Below are 23,666 nucleotides of genomic sequence, written 5' to 3' on the forward strand. Positions count from 1 at the left end.
CCCCTAAGGCCTCTGACAGTTTGGCAGCAATAAAACAATCCATTAGCAATCCAAAAAATGTAAATGTTTATAACGATTTCATTACATTATTTAAATGTAATGTGCAATAAAATTAAATTATCTTACAGTACTGATGGTCACCATTGAGAATAACTGGAAATAAATGAAAAATGAATTTGAAGTGATAATATGTACAATTGTCATGAAAAAAAATATAAAGTTTTAATTGGTTTCAAAATATGCTTTATTGTCTTTATGCATTACATACTATTCCTGCTTTTATACTGTGCAGCTGTTTCAATATAAAAAACAATAACCATTACATGTGCAAATATACAGTGAAATGAGATCCATTATATAGTGTGAACACTTAAAAAAAGTTAATTGTGAATACAACAATAATAATGTGAACTGTGTTCCTAGATAAAAAAAACAAACAAACAAAAAAAAAATAAACATTTAACTATGTGCTGATATTGCTGTAACATTTTAAGTATCTTATATGTACACAAAACGCCCCCCCCCCCTCAAAAAAACAGTGATTTAAAAGATAAACTTAAAATCTCAAAACGCTCAGCCTAAGATTTTTCTCTGCCTTTTTGCTCATGTCTAAAAAGGATTTAAACCTTTGAGAATGCAGTCAATAATGCCCCAGATAAAACAAGAACGAAAGCAACGATGAGGACAATCTAATTTCGCCAACCCTGAGGCAGAGAGAGGAGGAGATGAAGAGTTCAATGCAAAAAGATAAATGCAATAGACAGCGGGAACAGAACTCATACACCATACAACACCCCAAAGAGCAGCAATCAATCCAGGAATCTGGAATGAACCAAACGCACATTATCTGAAAAAAATCTTACCCAAAAAATACAAAAAGATGTGCTCTCTTTTGAAATCTGTAATTCACGTTTGTCAAGTCAAGTCAATTCACCTTTATTTATATAGCGCTTTAAACAAAATACATTGCAAAGCAATGTCAAAGCAACTGAACAACATTCATTAGGAAAACAGTGTCAATAATGCAAAAATGGTTGTGATAATAGGGAAGGTCATTACAGCATGGAGGTAGTGGTTGGCCAGGAACCAGCAGCATGTGGCTACAACCCACATGATGCCAGTAAGGAATCTTACAAACAAACAAAAAACTTCTACACAACATTACATCAAGTATGCAGAAGTGTGGAGAAGTCAACATGCCTTGCAGTGAATGGGTGCCATCAGAATGAGTCTAAATAGTTGATAAAAATATCACAATAATATACAAGTAATCCACATGACTCCAGTCCATCAATTAACATGATGAAGATCAATCAAAGATCTTTTGTACATTTATTTACAGAACCACAAAGTAAAAGCACAACTTCAGGGGTGAGCAAAGACCAAAACAACAAACAAACACCAAGTAAGCTCCTTACAGAAGATACTAAATTTCCTAACAAAAGAAATACTAAATAAAAATACAATATGCTACCCTAACTCCCCATCTAATGAAAAACAGGAGAAAATAATATTTGCAAAAGAAAATGGCACTGACCCCCTACAGCTTCGAAGTGTAGAAAAAGAGTATTTACAAAACTTATACAATATACAAAATGGAAAAAATGAGTTTGACAACACCTTATCACCTCAAAATCCACACTGCACACAATAGGCAGATCACCAGGCAAGCTAAGAGCATCAACACACTGTAGCAAACACACACAACAGCACATGTACAATGGAACAACAGGAAATCACAAGATGAGCAGAGCTCCCTCCTCAGGCACAGCAGATCCTTTTATTGCTGCTCCTTGGTCCCATTTGCACCAATCAGATCTGGAGATCACTTTGGTAGGATCCAATCCTGTGAAAGAGAGAGAACGAGGGGACCAGCAAAGCAAGACACACACACACACACACACACTCTATGTCTCAAGACGTAACAGCTGTGTGTTTGTAAGAAACAAATCCATCAAGACATTTTACATGTATTAACTATTGCTTCCAGCTAAAATATAAATATAAATTTTGTTATATATTCTATTTGTGAATAATTAATCTAGTCTAAGTCAGGAGAGAATCATGCATAGATGAAGCGCCAGTTTTATTGTGGTCTGAGGCTGATACTATATACAATTAGTACAGAATCATTTACTCATTAAAAAAAATAAGTTATTTTTGATGCTCAGGATTATTATTATTAGAAATATTAAACAAAGATGTACAGAGTGTCATGGTGACACACGGTGATGAAAAAATATGATGTTCTCTGGGGAACGTAAAAATAATTTAACTTTAAACTCACAAAGAACAGTTTTATGTGCAAGCACTTTCACGTTTTTCAGGGGAACACAAAAGTATTGAAATAATAATAAATTAATGATTTTTTTTCCATCCCTTAAGGGCTCCATAAAAAATTACTTTATTATCACAATTTTTAAATGTGTCAACATGCATGGTCTATAAGTTATGGTGTTTCTTCAGATGTGGTAGATCTTTGAACATCAGTCTTCACAAAGAAAAAAATAGCACTGTAAACATAATGAAAAAGGTGATGAAAAAAGAGAACAGTCATTATTTAAAATAATGGCACTTAAATGTAACATCACATGAAATTGCTAAAAAACAAAGACCAGCTCCACAGGAGTTCAGTACTGGAAACAGTACTAAAAAGCTTTGTTTGGAAAATGTCAGGGCACAAATATCAAACCAGCCAAACCTAATATCAACAGCAAAAAATCAGCGTCTCTCTCTCTCTCTCTCTCTCTCTCTCTCTCTCTCTCTCTGTGTGTGTGTGTGTGTGTGTACCAGATCAAGACAATTTCAAAAACTTAATTGAAAAGTTTAAAACATTTTACAGGTTCATGAATGTGCTCAGTGCCATTACTGCAACAATAGCCATTAGTGCGCATTAAGAGATAAGACTCAGCTCAGAGACCTATATATATATATATATATATATATATATATATATATATATATATATATATATATATATATATATATATATATATATATATATATATTAAAGGTACAGCAAGCAGTTTGAAAAAGAAATATAAGGCAACCACAAATATTCCATTATTAACCACCCTTAACCTGATTGGTCTATTTAATTTCAGTTCAGATCTTAGACCCTGATTGTAATATACTATATCAAATAATCTGGTCTGTGGCTGTTGTTACAATTAAAATGCAGATAATGAGTAAATTGTGTGATAAAATACATGTAACTTTTGTATCATGAATATAAAAAGGTAGCTAAAAATTGTTATCTAAGGGCTGTAAAGCTAGGAATGTTATTGTTCTAAGAATGCAGAGAGAACATTACATATGTTCTGGTAATATTTTCAGCAGCAAGTTTTATTTTAGTCCCCAGAATATTTTCCTCAAGGTCAAGGTTCTAATTAAGATTTAAGCATAAAACCTTCCATTCGACATTGGATGTGGACTCAAATGTTGCTCAGATGTCAAATTTTGGTTGAAAGTAAAAACTCAGCCTTTGTTTGATGATGTTCCAACTTCATTAAATAACTCAAAAAAGTCCAACTTCACTTATAAACCAGATTGACTTTATTTCTGTCAAACATTTACAAAAAGGTCTTATTGAGATTGACAGTGGTTTAGACATTGATGTCTTTTTTTAAAGTAATAGTTTGGTTTTATGTCACCATTATGGTGATACGTGTCTGTACAATATGACTCTTGACTTTTTGATTTTTCTTTTCTATAGCTGTTGTAACTATGTTTGTTATGGTAAAAACAAAAAGAGAACATTAAATTATACTGGTTGCTTGCTGATGATTATGATTATAAATATCATCACATAGCAAACTAATTGTCTGATTTCATCTAAACTAATATACACTATTAGTTGCACATTATTTATCATGGCAATTCATTGGTTCTAAAGACCAAGATCCTGCAGAATTTTAATCAGATAATTTCAAGGAGTAAAACAAAAAACGTTTATCACACACACACCAAGAATCAGTGTATGAATCTCAACAATGGTAGCATGCTGCAATGTATTCTGGGTGCATCATACAGAATCTAGAGTTATTTATGCTGGAGCTTGACATCAAACAAAGGTTGGGATTTCACTTTCAACCAAAATTTGACTTCTGAGCAATGTAAGTCCACATCTAGTGTGGTGGGAAGCTTTATAGGAATGTTAGACTATAATGTTCTAATAATGTTATCAATAATATTTTAGAATGTTTTTTAGATAATGTTATCCTACCTTTTAGCAGAACATTCTGAGAAGTAAAATAAAATTTGCTGCTGAAAACATTCCCAGGACATGAATAATTCCTAGATTAAATGATTTTGTGTCTGAATTGCATTTGAAGGCTAGAGATGCATTTAAAAATGGGGTATTAACAGGTAAAGCTAGGTTTAGTCCAGAATATGAGAGAAAGAAACAGACCAAAGTGCCGTTCAGTTTATTAAAAGAAATGAGGCGACCATGAGATCAAATTCAATGGCCAGGAAAATTTAGCATAATAAAATTTTGAAAAGAAGTGAAGGTTAATAGTAAAGAACAGTTGCCAGTTATTATTGATGGTAGAGGTCTTCACAGTGCACCCGAGACCTGTCGACCCGGGACCCGTACGAGTTCAGGTTTCTTTTTTATTTTTTAATGATCAGCCGTGTCTGGGTCGGGTCCGAATCTATTACTTCAGGTCCTGGGTCTGTTTAACATTGTGTGTAATACCCGTGCGATCTGAGTCATCGTACTCGGAGAACACCCGGCCGTGATCAGACACTGCTTGTGTTCTGAGGTAAACTGTCACATTAATGTTTTCTATGATTCTCAAATTGCGTTAAAACCGCGCTTTATAATTTCTCCCATTTTTATAATAATAAAAAGGAACCGTTTAATCGTAAAGTTTTAGTGGTCAGATTCAGACTCGACGCAGAGCAGAGAGCACAGAGATGATAGTAAATAAATTAAGTCAGCGGACATGGCACTGAACGAGCAATCCTTATTATAGTTCAAAAGGGCAAATAGTCAAAGTTATTATGCTTGAGTCGGTTCGGTGTAATACATTACGGGTCTCTTTCGGATTCATGCACAAATTTTTTGACCCGTGAAGACCTCTAATTAATGGGGTCACTGGGGCCGAGAATATTGTTAAATTGTGGAGGAACTATTACCAGGATATTTTAATGAAATACGAAGTTAACCAGGTTCCATATAATAATGGTGTGATGATTGTAAATCTACTTATTTGTATTTTTTTGTATTTTTTATTCTTTTATTATGTGTTTTATGTTCTTTCGCTGTCATTCTGTTGTACTGCGGAGCTTCTGTCACGAAAACAAATTCCTCGTATGTGTAAACATACCTGGCAATAAAGCTCATTCTGATTCTAATTCTGATTCTGTCAGAGCCGGGACTAGAACTCGGGCGTGAGAGTCAGACTCACAGTCCTTGAGCCATTTGAGAATGGTGAACCCAACAGTAAGACGCACTTTGGAGAAGTTGAGATTCAGAGAAAAATCTTTAATAAAAGTTCAAGCAACAAAAAATCCACAGTTGGAGCAAAAAACAGCAAAAGCAATTCTCAAAAACAAAAACTGTCAAAATTGGAATTCCACAAGAAATAATTCAAAAATTCAAAAAGATCTTGAAGCAAAAACTCCACAAGAGAAGGTCCACAAAAATACTAGAGAAGGAATAATCCACAGGCAAGAGAAAAACTAAAAAACATCCCAGATACAGAGAACACTTGGCTCAGGCAACTGGCTCAGAACAACTAAACACCAAGCAAAGAAGCTATGAGACAAAGTTACTTAAATACACACAGCTGAACGAGACACAGGTGACTCTAATAACACTTATTACAAGCAGAGTAAGCTGGTCATGAGAGCATCATGAGGACCCCTAGAGGTCAAAACAGAACATAACAAGCAAAACACTGACAGGACCCACCCCTCCTCCCCCCTCTAGGAACGGCTCCTGACGTTCCTCCCAGGACGATCAGGTTTATGAGCATGAAAGTCCCGAATCAACTTGGGGTCCAAGATGTCTCTGGCAGGAACCCATGAGCGCTCCTCCGGGCCATAGCCTTCCCAGTCCACAAGATACTGAATTGATCCTCACACCTAATGGGAATCCAGTATTCGGTGGACTGTGTAAGCTGGTTGGCCTCCAATGATGCGGGGAGGAGGGGGAGGTTTACCTGCCGGAGCAAAAGGTGAAGACAAAACAGGTTTTAGAAGGGAAAAATGAAATGTGGGATTAATCTTTATGGACTTAGGTAAGTATAATCGGTAGGTAACAGGGTTAACTTTCCTTGCAATCTTGAAAGGTCCAATGAATCGCTGCAAGAGTTTGCGGGACTCTACTCGTAAGGGTAGGTTCTTTGTGGAGAGCCAAACTCTTTGTCCAGGACGCAGAGTGGGGGCAGGTCTGCGCCTACAGTTAGCCTGTCGCTGGTACTGCTGAGAGACTCTAAGAAGCTTGTGCCGAGCCTTCTTCCAGGTCAAACGACAACGTCGGATGAACTGTTGAGCGGAGGGAATTCCAACTTCAACTTCTTGGTCCGGGAACAGTGGAGGGGCATAACCAAACTGACATTCAAAGGGAGACATGCCTGTGGCCGAGGAGCGTAGAGTGTTGTGGGCGTACTCCGCCCACATAATGAAGGATGACCAAGAAGATGGGTTGTTGGTAGCCATGCACCTCAGAGTAGTTTCCAGATCCTGGTTCAACCTCTCAGTTTGGCCATTGGACTCAGGATGGAATCCAGAAGATAAGCTCACACTTGCCCCCAAAAGTTGACAGAATGCCTGCCAGAACCGAGAGCAGAACTGAGGGCCTCGATCAGAAACAATGTCCTGTGGGATGCCAAAAACTCAGAAAACATGGTTAATGATCAACTCTGCAGTCTCTTTAGCAGTGGGCAATTTGGGCAAAGGAATGAATCTGCCAGCCTTAGAAAATCTGTCAACAACAACCATAATGATGGTGTTACCTTGGGACGGCGGGAGTCCGGTAATGAAATCCATGGAGAGGTGAGACCAAGGTCTTTGAGGTATAGAGAGAGGATGGAGCAACCCTTGAGGTGAACGAAGGGAGACCTTCCCCTGATTGCATATGGGACAGGTGTTAACAAAGGTCTTGGTATCCTCATTGATGGTCGGCCACCAAAAATGTCTATGGAGGAAATTCAAGGGTGCGAGTGGTACCTGGATGGCAGGTCAGGCGAGAGGAGTGACCCCACTGAAGAACCTGTGAGCGAACAGCTTTAGGGACAAATGAGCGGTTGTCTGGCCCTCCTCCTGGGTCTGGTTCCCAGGCCTGGGCTTGTCTTACTGTATTTTCAAGTTCCCAACTTACAGGGGCCACTATCTTGGAGCTTTGGATAATGGGTGTGATAGGATCTTCTTGGTTACTGCTTGCGTATACTCGAGACAGGGCATCAGGTTTAAGATTTTTCGAACCGGGGCAGTAGGACAGGAGGAACTGAAACCGGTTGAAAAATAGAGACCAGCGTGCCTGATGAGGGTTGAGTCACTTGGCCTGCTGAATGTACTCTAGATTCTTGTGGTCGGTGAGTACTTGAAATGGGTGTTTGGCCCCCTCAAGCCAATGTCGCCACTCTTCAAGTGCCAGTTTAACAGCCAGTAACTCACGGTCTCCCACATGGTAATTCCTTTCTGTAGGTGTAAGACGGTGTGAAAGGAATGCACAGGGATGAAGTCGGTTATCCTCCCCCCACTGGGAAAGCACTGCTCCAACACCCACATCCGAAGCATCCACCTCTACCACAAAGTGTTTGTCTGGGTCCAGGAGATTAAGAATGGGTGCTGACGTAAAGCGGAGTTTGAGTTCATTGAAGGCTGACTCTGCTTCAGGGCTCCAACAAAACCCAGCATTATTCCGTTTAGTGAGAGCTGATAGGGGAGCCACCACAGAGCTGAAGTTCAAAATGAATTTGCGGTAAAAGTTGGCGAAGCCAAGGAATCGTTGCACCTCTTTCACTGACACAGGAGTGGGCCAATCCGTGACTGCTTGAACTTTCTGGATATCCATTTAAATATGGCCAGGTTTAATTATGAATCCCAGGAACTGTACTTGGGTCACATGGAATTCACACTTTTCAGGTTTCACAAAAAGGTGATTATCAAGGAGGCGTTGGAGAACTTTCCTGACATGTCCCATGTGTTCATTGAGGGAACTTGAAAAAATTAGAATATTGTCCAAGGAGACGAATACAAACTGATTGAGCATGTCTCGAAGGACATCATTAATCAGAGCCTGGAAAACTGCAGGAGCATTGGTGAGGCCAAAGGGCATAACTAGGTACTCATAGTGCCCAGTGGGCGTGTTAAATGCGGTCTTCCACTCATCCCCTTGTCTAATGCGTACAAGATGGTAAGCGTTGTGCAAGTCAAGTTTGGTAAATATTGAAGCTCCTTGCAGTAACTCAAAGGCTGTAGCCATAAGAGGCAATGGATAACGATTATGGATGGTGATTTTGTTGAAGCCTCTGTAATCTATGCAGGGCCGAAGACCCCCATCCTTTTTTCCCACAAAGAAAAAAACAGCTCCAGCCGGAGATGTGGACCGACGAATAATCCCTGCTGTGAGGGCCTCCTCAATGTAGTTGTCCATGGCAGCACGCTCGGGAGAAGACAAGGAAAAGATGCGGCCTCTGGGGGGACAGGTACCTGGAAGCAGGTCAATGGCGCAGTCATAGGGACGGTGTGGTGGTAAAGAGGTGGCTTTCTTTTTATTGAAGAATGCCTTGAGGTCATGGTACTGGGAGGGGACTTGAGAAAGGTCTAGGGGATCTTGAGACTTGAGAATAGGGTCAGGGGAACTCTGGACAAAACAGGTAACATGACAAGTGGGACCCCAAATGAGGACAGTGCCAGTGGACCAGTCAAGATGAGTGTTATGGTGAAGAAGCCAGGGGTGACCAAGGATAACTGGGAATTCTGGAGACTGTATCAGATGAAAACACAACTCCTCCTGGTGTTGGCGAACAGAGAGGCGAAGGAGAGAGGTAAGAAGTGTTACTTTGCCTGGACCCAGAGGCCTTCCATTGGGGTTGCGAGTGATTCAGAGGGGATCTGGAGATTTCTAGCAAGAGAGAGGTCCATAAAGTTCCCGGCTGCACCTGAGTCCACCAAGGCTTTGAGTTGATGCTTATGATTTCCCCAAGTGAGTGTGATGGGGAGAAAGAATCATGAATTGGAAGGTGGGGCAATGTGAGTAATTCCCGTTACAGTCCTTCCTTGCCTGTACGGGACCGAGCGTTTCCCGAGAGCTCTGGGCAGGCAGAACGGAAATGTCCAGGCATTCCACAGTATAGGCAACACTGCTCCCTTATGTGCCGATCACGTTCTGATGGGGAGATCCGAGTACCCCCCAACTGCATAGGTTCGGGAAATCCTTGGAATGGAGGTAACTTCTCTGTGGGAAGGGAAGTGACAGGGGGTGTAAGAACAGACCGTCGACTCAAATTCCTCTCCCTCAGACGATTATCCAGCTGCACTGCCAGGTCAATGAGGCTCTCAAGATTGTGGGTAGGCTCTCGTGTAGCAAGTTCATCTTGAAGTGTCTCAGAAAAACCGTTCTGGAAGCATACCATGAGGGATTCATTGTTCCAGCCACTCCCTGCTGCAATGGTACGAAAGTGGATGGCATATTCTGCAGCATTGCGGGTATCCTGTTGGAGAGACAACAAAGGTTTAGATGCTTTTCGGCCACTGATGGGATGATCAAAAACTCGTTTGAATTCCTCTTCAGATTCAGAATAACTTGAACAGAAAGGGCTCTGGGCATTCCAAACAGCTGTTGCCCAGGAGAGGGCCTTGCCAGAAAGGAGTGTGATGACATATGCAATCTTGGCCCTATCTGAAGGAAAGGATGAGGGCTGTAGCTCAAATGTGAGGGAACACTGAGTGAGGAATCCACAGCAGGCACTGGGATCTACAGAGAACCGTTGTGGTGGAGGTAGGCAGGGTTCTACAAGGGGAGCTGACGTTTGAGGACCCGGAAGTGGAACAGAATCTGCAGTTGAGGCCATGGCTCGAGTAGGGGGCAGACGATCGAAGATCTGATGGACAGAGGTCATGACATCAGACAATAATTGTGAATGCTTAACCATCAAGGCCTCCTGCTGGACTAGCACTGCTTCATGACGTTGGACTGAGCCACAGTAGTGAGTAGCTCTTGTGTGCTGTGAGCAGAGATGTATAAAGTACTAGAGAACCATACTTGAGTAAAAGTACAAGTGCTCTATCAAAAAAGTGACTTGAGTAGAAGTAGAAGTGCTCTTTAAGCACCACACTTAAGTAGAAGTACTAAAGTATTCAACATTTTTTGTACTTAAGTATTGCAAGTAGTCTATTTTAAAATTTACTACTCAAGTACTGAAAGTAAAAGTAGAAGTATTGTGTTATGTAGCTATTAAAGAAAATAGTCAAAAGTTTGAACATATTGTTTTTACTATTTCAAATGATTAACCTAAAGGACAATCACAATTCCTTTGACTGTAACTTCTTGTAAACAAAAAACAGTTACTAGGGTTAGTTAGCCCAATTTGCAAAATGATGTCATTAATAACTTACCCTCATATTGTTTCAAACCAGTAAGACATCAGAGGGTCATTTAGAATTTTTTGAAGCATCGAAAATACATTTTGGTCCAAAAATAGCAAAAACTAGACTTTATTCAGCATTGTCTTCTCTTCCGTGTCTGTTGTAAGACAGTTTAAAACAAAGCAGTTTGTGATATCTGGTTCGCGAACGAATCATTCTATGTAACCGGATCTTTTTTAAACAGTCCACCAAATCGAACTGAATCATTTTAAACGGTTCGAGTCTCCAATACGCATTAATCCACAGATGAATTAAGCTGTTAACTTGTTTAATGTGTCTGACACTCCCTCTGAGTTAAAACAAACCAATATCCCGGAGTAATTCATTGACTCAAACAGTACACTGACTGAACTGATGTGAAGAGAGAACTGAAGATGAACACCGAGCCGAGCCAGATAATGACTCGTTCACGAGTCAAGAACCGTTTCTGTCAGACGCGTCCGAATCGTGAACCGAGGAGCTGATGGTACTGCGCATGTACTGCGCATGTGTGATTTAGCGTGAAGCAAACCGACATACAGAGCGTCTGGAACCGAACTGATTCTTTTGGTGATTGATTCTGAACTGATTCTGTGTTAATGTTATGAGCCCATGTGCAGTCAACGCCAATGACGCTATTGCATCGAGCGCAAAAGAATCGGTGAACTGTTTTCTTCAACTGGTTTTTTGAATCGAACTGTCAGAAAGAACTAACGTTACTGGTCATCCGAAAACCGATGCAACCGGTTCTTGACTCGTGAACGAGTCATTATCTGGCTCGGCTCGGTGTTCATCTCTCTCTTCACAGCAGTTCAGTCAGTCTCGCTTGATTCGCTCAATGATGTGCCAGCTTCATCAAACCTGCCATGCCATCTACTGTTCTGGCAGTGGTTTGTAATGGAATGATTCGTAACATTATTATAATTGTAACGAGTAACGATGCAGCACATAAAAAAAAATATCGGAGTAAAAGTATTAAACTCAGCGAAAATATGTACCGAAGTAAAAGTGGAAGTAGGAGAAAAAAAATAATACTCTAGTAAAGTACAGATACCGCCTTTTAGTACTTAAGTACAGTAGTGAAGTAGTTCTACTTCGTTACTATACATCTCTGGCTGTGAGTCAGACTCACAGTCCTTGAGCCATTTGAGAATGGTGAACCCAACAGTAAGACGCACTTTGGAGAAGTTGAGATGCAGAGAAAACCTTTAATAAAAGTTCAAGCAACAAAAAATCCGCAGTTGGAGCAAAAAACAGCAAAAGAATTTCTCAAAAACAAAAACTGTCAAAATGGGAATTCCACAAGAAATAATTCAAAAATAAATCTTCAAAAAGATCTTGAAGCAAAAACTCCACAAGAGAAGGTGCACAAAAATACTAGAGAAGGAATAATCCACAGGCAAGAGAAAAACTAAAAAACATCCCAGATACAGAGAACACTTACTCAGGCAACTGGCTTCAGAACAACTAAACACCAAGCAAAGAAGCTATGAGACAAAGTTACTTAAATACACACAGCTGAACGAGACACAGGTGACTTTAATAACACTTATTACAAGCAGAGTAAGCTGGTCATGAGAGCATCATGAGGACCCCTAGAGGTCAAAACAGAACATAACAAACAAAACACTGACAGATGATAAGACCTATTGAGGTTAGGTTTGTGAAAAATTGGCTTTGAATAAATCATGTGGTCCAGATCAAATAACAGTGGAAAATTTGAAGCATTATGCAAGCATTATGCAAATATCAATTATTAATATTATATGCAGTTGTTTTATACTGTAATTAAAGGGGGGGGGGGGGGGGGGGGTGAAATGCTATTTCATGCAGTTTATTTTTACAGAGCATCAACGGAGTTGTGCAAGTGTTTTTGTTTGTTCCCCTGCATTTTGAAGATGCTTGTTTTACAAACAAGGCCCAGTTTGACGCCGGATTTGCATATCGTTTTTTTCTTAAGGATCATGCAATCCCAACGAAAAAGGGTCACGTCGTGTGTTGGAACCGCAGGCGGTGAGTAAAACTGCTTCAAATATCTCTGTGATGTTAACTTAGCTATCGGCGCGTAAGCACATCAAGTAAACAACATGCGATGTTGTCATCAAACTGCACGAGTAAAACTGCTTCAAATATCTCTTGTGTTGTTAACTTAGCTATCGGCGTGTAAGCACATCAAGTAAACAACATGCGATGTTGTCATCAAACTGCACTTTCCACATGTACAGCTTAAAAAAAAAAAAGACGACAAAGTGGAACTTAGTCATTTTCCAAAACCGCTAAGCAAATATATTCAGTTTAAGTACATACCACATAGAGACGTTGTTGCTGAGGCTGCTCTTGTTAAATTTCAGCCTCTGGATCTGATTCTGGATCATAAATATACGCTGAATCTGACTGTTAGCCAAGGTTTGTTTTGGTTGTTTTTTTTCCACAGCTTCCAAACGCTCTCAACGCAAAAGCCTACTTGCGCTCGTGATTCTTTAGCTCCGCTCACACATCACGCCTCCAGCCGGTCGTGTTTTTTCGGGAAAAATCGGTACAGACTATCTTTCTCTTATGAATATAATAAAACCAAAGACTTTTTGGAGTTAGGAAGGATGCAGTACTACTCTATAGGTACTCAAGATTAACAGGGTATTGAGTGAATACGAGCATTTCACCCCCCCTTTAAACATCTTGCCTAAAAACATTCATTTAGTCTCATGCTTAACATTGAATTTGTTTTAAATAACGCAGAAGCAAACTATCTGGAATAAACAATGTTAATTTTTGTATCCATAGTTTGCGTATGCAATATATGTAGGCATCTATCTTAATAATATATTCTCTATTATTTATAGATTCTCTCTAATACATTGCAGAGTATTTTTCAATCTATGTGTAAACTGATTTGTATTTTAAGAGGAAGGCAGCAATCGACAGAAACTTATAGCTCCTCCTTTACAGTCAACACACACAGAGATACAGCAAAAGAGCTACCAGACACCAACAAATTTCATTTCAGGTAAAATACTTTTTAAAATATATGCAGTTTTTATCAAGTAACATTCATGTTCTTTTTACATTTTGTATACTGTCTGTGTTTCAAAAAATTGTATATGATGTTCTGACTAATATTATCTTTCGCAACAGTAGCCTATATTGCTATGTACTAAAAACTCAGTTTGATTGTTTTATAATTTCTTTCAACATTAATTACAAAAATAATATATTCCATTTCAAAATAATATGAATGTAAATTATGATCTCTGAATATAGAGGAAGATATCCAATGGCATCCTTATAAAAAGTAACGCATACATGTAAATTAATTATTTACCTTAGACAATCAATGATTATAATTATACTGGCATGTTTATAATGGCAATGCAAAGTTGTTTAATATATCAGGATCACAAAAGAGGTATTTAACTATGAGAAGGACAACTTTTTGTCATCTTTAAATATCCATAACTGTTCACGTTTCTTAATAATCTTGAATAACATCAACATGAACATGCTTATTACAGGGGAAATTATAAAATGGAAACCAGAGAGGTTATCTCAACCGACAAAGCTACAGTTGTCATCCAAATAAATCCACAGGCAAATAACAGTGTTATTTATGTTGATGGACAGGAGACAATGAAACACAATGCAGCTCTTAAATGATTTTTCAAAGCACAACCAAAGGCTCTGGGGGTAATCCATTTAATGATTAATTGCAATGATATCTGGTTTTGGGAACATTCTTAAAATAACATTTCTTCTAAATCATCTAAAATGAATTAAATCTCTTTACATAAGAGCCCTAGTGAAAAGATATGTGTTTGATTCAATTTAGACTGTGTACAATGATAATCATTTATTATTATTATTTTTTTATTCAAACATTAATTCTAGGCCATCATGAATAAAACAACCTATACCTGTCATCTAGATTGTCCAGATAATGATTGGAGTGACTGTCTTCTTACTCGGGGTTGAACTTACTTGGCGTCTCTCCATCAGTGACTATTATCCCCAAATTGTTGTCAATAGTGGCATCACCTACTGGGGATCTATCATTGTAAGTTAGTTTTGCTTTATTTCCCTTTTCATTTTTATTTCCAGCATGAAATTTAACATACCATGTGTTCCTTTCTCAGTACGTCAGTGCTGGCTCGCTGTCTGTTGCTGCACAGAATAAATGTAATCCACGATTGGTAAGTTCATACAGTATCATGCACTGATTTCAACATTTCTTTTGCAACATAATTTATGATGTATTTCCACACTAATTCTGTTGATGACACTTTATCCTCAGTTTATAAAACATGTATGTGAGGTTTAAATATCATCAGTTAGCAGCAAAGCTTTGATTGTCTCATAAAAAAAAGAAAAAAAAAAGAAAGAGGTTAGGGATGGTTATTATTGTCAGGGTGATTTTATACGTTATATGTTATACACTGTCCATTATACATATACATATAACAGATAGTGTGTCACAACAGTCCAATGGAGACTGAACATTTTTAAACTTTTGCACTTTTTGAGGGTCCAGAGGGAAGTTGGGTCATTTGAACCCTGCTCAGACATTTTTTTTTTTTTAATTAAATGTAATGTGTTTCTGCAAGCATTTTTAATCTGCTCTTTGCATAATTTTCTGAATGTTGTGGATTTGTTATTATAGGTGAATGCCTCTCTTGGAATGAATGTGTTCAGTGGCATAACAGCAGGACTAGCTATTCTTCTGATGGGTGTACAATTAGGATTATCATTGGAGTATTCAAGGTTCAATGTTCAGGTATTACATGCATATATTACATGTGCAATATTTTGTAATACTATGTGTATTTATTTGTTTTCAGTCTTTAATTGCTGTCTTATTTAAAGTAAACATGAACTTGAAAAATGCTAATTCTGTCATCCTTTACTCAACCTCATATGGTTCCAAACCTGCATTACTTTATTTATTTTGTAAAACACCAATGGAGAACTTCTGAAAATTGTTCTGGTCGCAGCAACATATACAGTAGTTACAATGATGGATAGTGCTCAAATCAGTTTCAGTGTTGGTTCACTATGAGCAGTTCTTCAAAAGACAGCAATGTCATTATTCAGTTCGACTTAATTTAATGTTGATTACATTCAGTTTAATAGCATTGTCTCCAAAATGTGATTCAGTTGTAAAGCAGCTCTCCAGGAGATTATAGTGCCATACAGTTAAACTGCATTCATAGCTGGCTGTATGGATTGGTGTAAGAAACAGACAGGTTTCCTTGCATGTTCATGAGAGCTCATGAGAGATGTAGCAATGTCCTATTTATTTTATTTTATTTTATTTTTTTTTTGTATTTTTTTTTTAATTCATACATTTGATTTGTCCATTCATTGGACTGATCTGTTTCTTAAATTCAAGACTCAATACCAAAAAAAAAAAAAGAAAACCGAGCTCAGCAGAGGGGCAAAAATATCAAGTAAATATTGACACGCATACTAATCTGTGCCTTAAACAAAATGGCTGTTTTTTGTTTTTTCTTCTCTGAAGCTTGAAAGCTCCAGTTCTTTGTAATTGAATTCAAAACAGTTTTCAAAATATAACGTTCCATATAAGAAAGAAAGGCATACATTTTTGGTTTTGGTATGATGACAGATATTTTACTGACTGATCACTTAGGCTGATTTTTGAGACGTTATCATAATTAGCTTAAAATTATCTTCAGTATAATTTTTTTAACTCTAGCTGACTGATGTTATTTCTTGAACTGCTTTCATATATGGGAATGTTGATTGTTTTGCAGAGTTTTGTTTTGCGGTCTGTTGGAATAATGCTGCTGTTCACTATTCCTCAGTTCATCATCTCCATCTGTATATCAGCACTTGCCTGCAAAGCCACCTGCAACATCCATTCTACAGTGGTCAATGTGGCACTAAACCGGGTAAATGATTAAGATGGGGTAATGCTATTTTTGGGTATTACAAGCCTGGCAGTTTTATCACACCAATAAATAGTTATTTTAGTTATTGAAACGGATATATAAACTATACATCAATCACAGCCAGTGTTATTTTAGTATCATTGATATACCATTATTAGTGTCTTAGACTATTTAAGTGTGTGGGTTTTTGGCAGAATTAAAATTACTCTTGTTTCATTTTGAGAAGATCCTAGCATCCAAAGTCTACAAAGAATTAAAGTTTCAAATTCCTGTTTAAAAATATATATTTTCTAGGGTTACAGGCAATAATATTTGTCCATATTTTATAATTAAATGTCATGTGTGGATTGTAATGTATTTTTTATTTCATGTTTTACATGTATTAAAGATAACATTTAATAATAACAATGTCACAAAAACATGCCTTAAATGGACAGTACTTAGTGTATTTACTTATAGGGTTAGTTCAGCCAAAAAGGAAAATTAAGCCATAAATTACTCATCCTGAAGTTATGCTGGATATATATGACTTATATATGAGGTATATGACTTTCTTCTTTCAGAAGAATTCAGTTGAAGTTATTAGAAAAATTGTCTTTGATTTTTCAAGCAACTTAGCAGGTGTTGCACTCCATCGGTCCATAAAAAGTTTAATAAAAAAGCTCATCCATTAAAAAAAAAGTGTCTAGGCGCAAAGCTGACCTCATACATCATTCCCCCGTAACTGCTTCGCTGTGAGCGCAAGCTAGATTAAAGGGGTTATTAAGTTTTGAATTTGGATATTTTTTCTAACAAAAATGCATCAATTCACTACAGGAGGCCTTTGCTCACCCCCCAGAGCTTTTTTCAATGGATGATTTATATTAAACTTATCATGGAACAATGGAGTGCAACACCTGCTAAGTTGCATCAAATGGCTTGAAAGATCAAAGACAATTTTTTTAATAAATTAAACTGAATTCGTCTGAAAGTAGAAAGTCATATACACCTAGGATGACTTCAGGGTGAATAATTTATGGCTTAATTTTAATTGAACTCTTTAATTCTAAATTGGGCCATTCTATAGGCTTTATTGTTTTGCTTTACTGTAGATATAAACTAGATATAACTAGCTGTATATAAAAGTAGTATCCTATTTTTATTTAACTTTGGAAATAGCAGACATACATTTATGTGCTCAGCAGATACTTTTTTCCAAAGTGACTTAAAATACAGGAACATCAGCCATTCGCCACAAAGCCAACAATATTTTTAGTGTACAAAACCAAGTTAGAAATTAGGAAATAAGCTAGAGCAGATGAGAAATGCTGAAAAAAAATAAAATAAGTTAATTGGTTTTCAAGTGAAAACATTTCAACATTTACATTAAACACTAACTGTCCACATAAACAAGCAAGGATAGAGAAACTATATATATAAAAAAAACACTGGACAAAACTTGAGGGCTCGGTTATGAGACAACAATGTGGAGAGAAAAAAAATAGTCAAAACCTTGTGGCTTCATGATTAAAACATTTATCGAATTATGTCTGTTTTGAAATTTGTTATATCATTTTCTACACTACACTGACAAATGTTTGAAATACTATATATATATATATATATATATATATATATATATATATATATATATATATATATATATATATATATATATATATATATATATATATATATATATATATATATATGTATATAAGAAGTGGTTGTGTGTGGTTTGTGAAACTTCCTACTAATTCATCCTAACAGAACAATTGGTTACATTTCTCAGTTTTGCAACTCTACAACTGCAGTTTCCCTGGACAGAGGTTTTCAAGACCAAGCTTAGTTGGCCAAAAAAACTACCTTTTCACACACAGTCTGGTGATGATCTGTGCATTTTCCAGCATGATGGAGCACCATGTCATAAAGCAGGAGTGATGATGTGGCTCGGAGATCATTACACTGAAATTCGGGCTGATGAAGACCTGAAGGTCTAAATGTTGCTTGATTAAATTCCTCTGGAGCAATAGTTTTCAGTGTGCAGAATCCACTTCTTTATTTGACTGAAAACTCCCTGGATCTCAATCCCATAGAGAATCTGTGGTCAGTCCTCAAAAGGCGAGTGGACAAGTAGAAGCCCACAAACTGTGATCAACTCCGAGAACTAATAAGACAAGAATGGATCGCCATTAGTCAGGAATTGGCCCAGAACTAATACAGCATGCCAGAGTGAATTGCAGAGGTTATGAAGAACAAGATTCAGCACTCTAAATATTGACTCATTATATATTTTTTGCCAATAAAAGCCTTTAAACTTATGATATGCTTATCATAAAACAACAAGATAAAACAATTTTCTTTTTCGTATAAGCCTAAACCTGTACAAAAATACATACAAGTTAAGTTAAACTATTGGTTTTCTGCGTCTCTTGTGAATTAAAATATCTTCTCAGGGATGAATATCAAACATTTTTGAAGTTTTTTTAAGAGATTAAAAAGAGATTTCACTATTTTATACATGTATATATAAGAATGGAGCCCGGTATCATGTAAATTCATATAAATGGTACCCCAAATAAAAACAAAACTTGTGGAAAAAATTGACTTTATGATAAGCATGTGTTTGGCATGCATATAATACACAGTTTTTGTGTGCATATGATTCCAAATTTGTTGCCATGCATATGATACAGTTTTCGTGTACATATGATACACATCTACCCCACAACCCTAATCCTACCCATTAAGTAGCATACTCACCAAAGTAAATTACTGCCTATCAATACCACAAGTTTATTTTATTTTATTTTATTTGGAGTACTATTTATAAGCACTAGACAAAAATTTTTGCTAGATCTAGAAAAAAGAAAAATACATGACAAAACTTGAAGTAGAACTGAAGTTACTGAAGTAGAAGTATGAGGCCAATTTTCCCAATATTATTGCTAGATTCATTGGCCCTCCGGTGTTATTTTTTCCAGCAGGTCTTTACTGATAACCTCTGTCCAGCAAAGCCACATGTAGTTGTGGTGTTGCAAAACTGAGAAATGTCACCAGTCGTTCTGTTAGGATAAATTCGTGGGAAAAGAAGTTACACTAACCACACACAACCACTTCTTCTATCAAAACACATTTTTTGTTGATTCAGTGGACTGTAGAAAAGGATGTTATGGGAAACCACACAGACCCCACAGTTCTTGACTAGGTTTTTTTTTTTTCAAAGATTAAAATACACATTGTGTCAAAGCAGTATTAATTGTGCTGTAAAGCATGTCTTACAGCCCACATCAGATCAGAATTTATTCAGTCAACTGTAAAGTTTACTAATTGTGCATACACACTGTATATACAGTGGCAGCCACCCATATGAGGCACCCAGAATGCAATGCAGCATGAATGTTTTTTATTATTAATATTATTCTTGTTGGTTTTAATTGTGCTATTGAATTTTGCTCAGCAGTTGTTTCACTGTAATATCCGTCCAGAAACAGTAATGCATAAGTTGTTGAGTAATCTTCTTAAATAATGCTTAAAAACCGTAATATTCATGTTAAGAACAGTTCATACCTTAAAGTCAGGCAAACATTTTATTTCATATTCTAGCTTGTCACCATCTTTGCAAATGTTTTCATTTGTCATACTTCTAACGTGACTATCAGAAATTCAAATATGAACATGTGGTCCAAGATCCCAAATAAATACTAATAATGAACCACAATTATTGTGACTTAAAAAAATTGCAGTAGTAATAAGTAAATGTCTCACAGTAACACAGTTAAAGACAACTTTACAATGTGATTTCACAGTAAAACAAGAACATTAGATTACTGTGTGATGTTAGCATCATTCTGCTGCTCATTCACAGTCATTTGTAAGAAAATGACCCAAAATGCACTGGTTTCACAGTAAATGCCTTTATTGTAAAATAGGCTACTCTTAATCCTGTAAATTCCTTGCAGTTTTTTACAGTACAGTATGCTCATGAGATGGAAACCAAAACCTCTGAAGTACTGAATTACTGCAGTCTGCTCATGTCAGATAAAGCAAGCTCTCCCCACTGCCAACAAGAGCAAAGTTACAGCAAGTGGAATGGAAAGGAAATGTCAAGCGTCAACAAAGGTATACTGTAACCTGATTGGTGTAAAATAGCTTTCTGTCTGAACTCATTCAACACAAGACATCCTTATTAAGTATTAGATTAAATGATTCTTTTCCAGAGCAAGTTAAACTGCATTCAAGGTAATGCATATTAAACAGGTACATTTTATCAGTTAAAGTCTGCAGTGTGAGACATTTATTTTTTATATATATTATATATATATAATGACACTTTTTTGTGAGGGCTGCTTTACAACAGAATTTAAATTTGCCTTTCCTGTTTAATAGTATGAAGCTGCTAGAAAATTTTTATACACAAAAAAAGGCAAAAAAGTGCCTAACTACAGAATTAGTGTGTTTTGAAACACATGCACGTGTGATTTTGCCTTTAATTATGAATATTTTTGTTTCAATCAGTTCCCATAGTTTATGGTAATTATTATCTTTATGTAAAGCACATCATCATAATCTTTAAAAGTATGAAGGAAGCTCACATGACACAAGCTCCTCCTTAGCGGTTCGTCACAGTCCAAACACACAATGATACACCATAAGAGTGATCAGACCTCCACATCACCACAACTCATTTAAGGTAAAATATTTAATGCGTTTATTAGTAGTATGTGTACATGAAATATAAGTAGATGTACATAAAAATCTGAAAAATCTGTACTACTGTGCATATTAAATCATGTTATTAATTGTTATTATTAATTTACATTTAATGCTTAGTTACAGGTGAAATCCAAAACTCAGCTTAGAATGGAAACACGTGAGGTTCTCTCATCTGACAAAGCTACAGTTGTCATACAAATAAACCCACAGGCAAAAGAGAGTGCTTTTTATTTTGATGGACAGGAGGCAGGAGAAACAAATCACAATGCAGCTCTTAAAGGATTTCTCAAAGCACAGCCAAAAACACTCGGGGTGATGCATTTAATGATGAGTTACAACGATATGTGATTTTGGGAATATTCTTAGAAATTGTTTCTTCTAGATTATTTAAAATGACAGAAGTCCCTTGTTGTAAGTGCAAAGATAATTTTTGGCCCGATTCCCTTTAGTGCATTAAAAATCAATAGCTTCCACTTTTGTGTCGCTAAACATAAATGCTTACATTTGACATTATCTGCTCTCTAGACTGTACAAATAATGACTGGAGTGATGTCCTTTTTACTTGGTATTGTACTGTCCACAAATTTCAACAGATTTCCTACGATTTCTGGCATTAGTGGCATCACCTACTGGGGATCCTTCATTGTAAGTTTCATTTAACAGCTTTGATTTATTTTCCCTTTTGATTTGACTTGCCAGAATGTATTTCAACATCTTTCTCTCTCAGTACATCAGTGCTGGATCTCTGTCTGTTGCTGCGCAGAATAAACTTCATCCGTGTGTGGTATGTATTATGTACTGAAATCTGTAGGTAATAGGTATTTGCACATCATTATTTATATATTAATATTATTTGTTGAGCAATTTAAATCACCACAAGTTGTCAACAGTTGAGCACCAGCCCAGACACTATTAGCAGTAAATAAAATTGTAGCTTTATACTGATTCTCGATCAAGATTAACATTAGATGCACAACTGACCTTGCCAAACTCATCTGATATTTAGCATAGTTAGTTTCTGTAAGCACAAAGCCCCTTCAATCTTCTGTTCTTTGAGTAAAGACTACATTTAATAGGGTACAATGGGACTTTGGGGTAAAAGACAACTGTGATTTTATTTTAATTCTTAAACACAAAATTAGCAATGAATACCACCAGAGCATTTTACTTTTTGCTTCCCTTAACATAGAGTTTATATTTACATCATTTTAGATGAAAACTTTTTATTTGCACACAAATTAAGTTGTTCCAATTTAAAAAAAAAAAGACATTACTCAGCTTTTTAGCACAATGAGCATTCATCCTTTTACCACTAACAGATAAAGATATCAAACTTATTACTTTACTTATTACTTTACAATCTCATTACTTTTCTCCCTGTAGGTGAAAGCCTCTCATGGAATGAATGTGTTCAGTGCCATAACTTCAGCAATATCCATTCTTCTAACTGGCAATGAAATAAGATTAGGCCCACTGAACCCTCGAAACTGCTACAATATTCATGACTGTATAAATACTGAGGTACTAAATGTGCAATATTTTGTTTTAATTTGTATTTCAGTTTTCGGTTAGCATTTGCTGTTTTATTTACTAAGTGCACCCCAAAATTAAGATTAATCACTTAAAATAATTTTTGTTTCTCACATAAAGCTGTTGGATGATTTGAAAGAAAATTTTAATATAATGCACAAGTTGTATAAACCCATTTGATAAAGCTTTGTTTTGTTATTTATTCATTTATTTATTGTAGTTTTTTAGGAGGGAAGCTCAAGCTTCACTCACTGCAAATGCATTAAAAGTCGTTTTTCAAAATTGCTTCTCTTGCATTTCAAGTGAGAAAATGATGACACAATGTACTTCTGTGTTACATACCCTTAACATCAGTATAAATGTTTGCTGTAGAATATAATTTTTCAATATAATTATTGATCAACTACAGTATATAATTGCTGGGATGTTATTTGTGGAACTGCTTTCATATGTGATCATGTTGAATGTGTTTATTTAGAGATTTGGTTTTGGGATCATTGGAATATTGCTGGTGTTCTCCATCCTTCAGTTCATTATCTCCATCTGTATCTCAGCATTTGCATGCAAAGCCACCTGCAACAACAACCACGACTCTACAGTGGTCAATCTGGAACTAGACCAGGTGAATGACTTAAAAGCTTTATTTTAGTTGTTATTTTTAATCTATATAAGACAATTCTGCAGGTTTTCACACTTTCGTGAATCTTGTTCTAATATATCTTGTCTGATACTTCCCAGCAACACTGAGTCACCCTGAAGAGATCCTAGCATCCAAAAACTGCAAGGAATTAATATCTTATAGTGTGGCTTCTGACCAATCAAACACTTTCTAGTGTTTCTATCTGTAGCAAGGTATTTCTATGTGTAAAAAGAGAGCTTGTGAGTTGATCAGGGTGAGAGCAAAACTCTGACTGCATGGTCATACAGTAAGCCTGAAACCATGTTGTGAAACCCTGTATG

General features: G+C 36.7%; 1 protein-coding gene and 1 pseudogene across 1 annotated transcript; both read left to right on the top strand.

The window, feature by feature from the left end:
* Nucleotides 1–14,103: 14,103 nt before the first annotated feature.
* On the top strand, nt 14,104–18,460 carry LOC127948980 (membrane-spanning 4-domains subfamily A member 4A-like; annotated as a pseudogene).
* A 2,801-nt stretch (nt 18,461–21,261) lies between these two features.
* On the top strand, nt 21,262–23,453 carry LOC127948981 (membrane-spanning 4-domains subfamily A member 4A-like). Its single transcript, XM_052545874.1, has 6 exons — nt 21,262–21,488; nt 21,702–21,821; nt 21,904–21,960; nt 22,560–22,697; nt 23,185–23,328; nt 23,445–23,453. Exons 1-6 carry the CDS (start codon nt 21,324–21,326, stop codon nt 23,451–23,453), a joined length of 633 nt encoding a protein of 210 aa, XP_052401834.1. The 5' UTR covers nt 21,262–21,323.
* Nucleotides 23,454–23,666: the final 213 nt, after the last annotated feature.

Source organism: Carassius gibelio, chromosome B1 (assembly GCF_023724105.1).
Source record: "Carassius gibelio isolate Cgi1373 ecotype wild population from Czech Republic chromosome B1, carGib1.2-hapl.c, whole genome shotgun sequence".
Taxonomy (NCBI): domain Eukaryota; kingdom Metazoa; phylum Chordata; class Actinopteri; order Cypriniformes; family Cyprinidae; genus Carassius; species Carassius gibelio.